This window comes from Myotis brandtii, unplaced genomic scaffold (assembly GCF_000412655.1).
Source record: "Myotis brandtii unplaced genomic scaffold, ASM41265v1 scaffold1636, whole genome shotgun sequence".
NCBI lineage: Eukaryota > Metazoa > Chordata > Mammalia > Chiroptera > Vespertilionidae > Myotis > Myotis brandtii.
The window spans coordinates 154319-156241 of NW_005355985.1; the positions used below are offsets into that span (position 1 = coordinate 154319).

General features: G+C 52.5%; 1 protein-coding gene across 1 annotated transcript in view; it reads left to right on the forward strand.

The window, feature by feature from the left end:
• The first annotated feature begins 1466 nt into the window (after positions 1-1466).
• TRIM52 (tripartite motif containing 52) overlaps positions 1467-1923 on the forward strand; it is an 11572-nt gene continuing 11115 nt past the window's right edge. The window contains exon 1 of the mRNA XM_014536504.1: positions 1467-1896. Within this exon, the coding sequence (XP_014391990.1) occupies positions 1522-1896 (375 nt within the window). The 5' untranslated portion in view covers positions 1467-1521. The remainder of the gene's footprint in view (positions 1897-1923) is intronic.

The following is a 1923-nucleotide window of genomic DNA, read 5'->3' on the forward strand; positions in this document are numbered from 1 at the left end:
CGGTGTGGGATGTACAGGAGGCAGCCGATCCATGATTCTCTCTCATCATTGATGCAGGAGGCAGATCCATGATTCTCTCTCATCATTGATGCATATATTCTTTCAAATTAGTGTTTTGGGTTTCTTTGGATATATTCCCAGAAGTAGAATTGCTGGGTCATAAGGCAGTTCCATTTTTAATTTTTTGAGGTAACTCCATACTGCTTTTCACAGTGGCTGCACCAATTTGGATTCGCATGAACAGTGTTTGAGGATTCCATTTTTCTCCACATCCTTGACAACACTTGTTTGTTGATTTATTGATAGTAGCCATTCTGATAGGTGTGAGGTTATATGTTATTGTGGTTAAAATTTGCATTTCTCTGATGACTGGTGACATTGAACATCTTTTCATATGTCTGTATTGGATCAATATGTGCAATATACTTTTCACTGAGGGTCAGGTAAAACATAGTAAAAAAAACCGCTTAGAGAACCTTTGATGGACGGTAACCACACGCCTATAACTCTGTACTCCTCGAGGGGACTAATTATTTTACCCGTTTTTTGTTACTGCTGTTCCTGTAACGTGGATAGATTGGAGTGGATGGATAAAGGAGTGGATTTTGCACGCATACATGACTGGATAGAAGAATGAAAATGCATGGATGGGCGAGCGGGTGGTGAATGGAGGGTGAAGAATGGAAGGGGCACGGGTATACAGAAGTTGGTGCGGGCATGCGGTGCCCGAGGGGCGGCGGGGCGGTGGAGATGATCGCAGACGTGAAGGTGACGGGAGAAGTCAGGGCTGGAAGCCGAGGCTCTGCAGGCAGCAAGGAAGGGCGCACCGGTTTGAAAAGGTAAGTTGGAGGCACACAAATCCCAGACAGATACGTGGACCTCGAGGCCACTCCACGCTACCGCCAGCTCAGCCCCACGTGGCTCCTCCGTCCCACTCCGGAGCGCGGCCGCTGCGAGGCTGAGTCCTCCCAGCACGAGGGCCGCCCGCAGCTGCGCGCATCTCAGGCCGCTCACTCGCTCACTCTCTCGATAGCTCCGCTCGCTCCTCCGCCTCCACGCCTTCCCCATTCCTGCTGAGTGAAGACTCTGCTGAACAATAACAATTTATTCTTAGTGTCCAGTAATCCGAGGCTCCTTCCCTTGTTCCTTCGATGCTGAGGGTAAGACATCACTATGCCAGAGATTATGAGCACAGGCATTGGGGCCAGCAAATCTGCCCTCATCTCCCAGATCTGGTCCTCTGGTAGGCTTAGTTCATTTCACTGCATCTCTGTTTTCCTGACTATAAAACAAGAATTAATGATAGCAGCTACCTTATGAGGTTGTTACAAAATTAAATGAGATCAAATATGTGAAGTGCTATGTAGTGTCTGATGACTAGTAATCTCTCAGGTTATGTTAACCCTGTAAATACCAGAGGAGAGAAGGGAGGAGGAGGAGGAGGAGGAAGAGCAGGAGGAGTCCGGAGTCGGTCACAGCGTCCCGCTCCTCGACGCCAGCACCTGCCGGCGGCGCATCGAGATGGCCGGCCACCGCCCTGCTCGCAACCTCGTGCAGACCCTGCAGGAGGAGGCGGTGTGCGCCATCTGCCTCGATTACTTCACGGACCCCGTGTCCATCGGCTGCGGGCACAACTTCTGCCGCGGGTGTGTGACCCAGCTGTGGGGCAAGGACGACGAGGACCAGGCGGTGGGGGCCATGGGCGGATGGGACCACTCCATCCGGGAGGTTTCGTACCAGCAGAGCGCGGGCGAGTTGTTCCGGGACCCGGAGGAGGGACCCTGGGTCGGAGGCGGTGGCATCAGGAATTGGGACAACAGGGACGACGCGTGGGTCCCGGCAGAGGAGGAGGAAGAGGGGGACTATTACCGAATTGACATCTACGAGGAAGAGGCGGTGCTGGACGACTGGTACGAGGAAGAT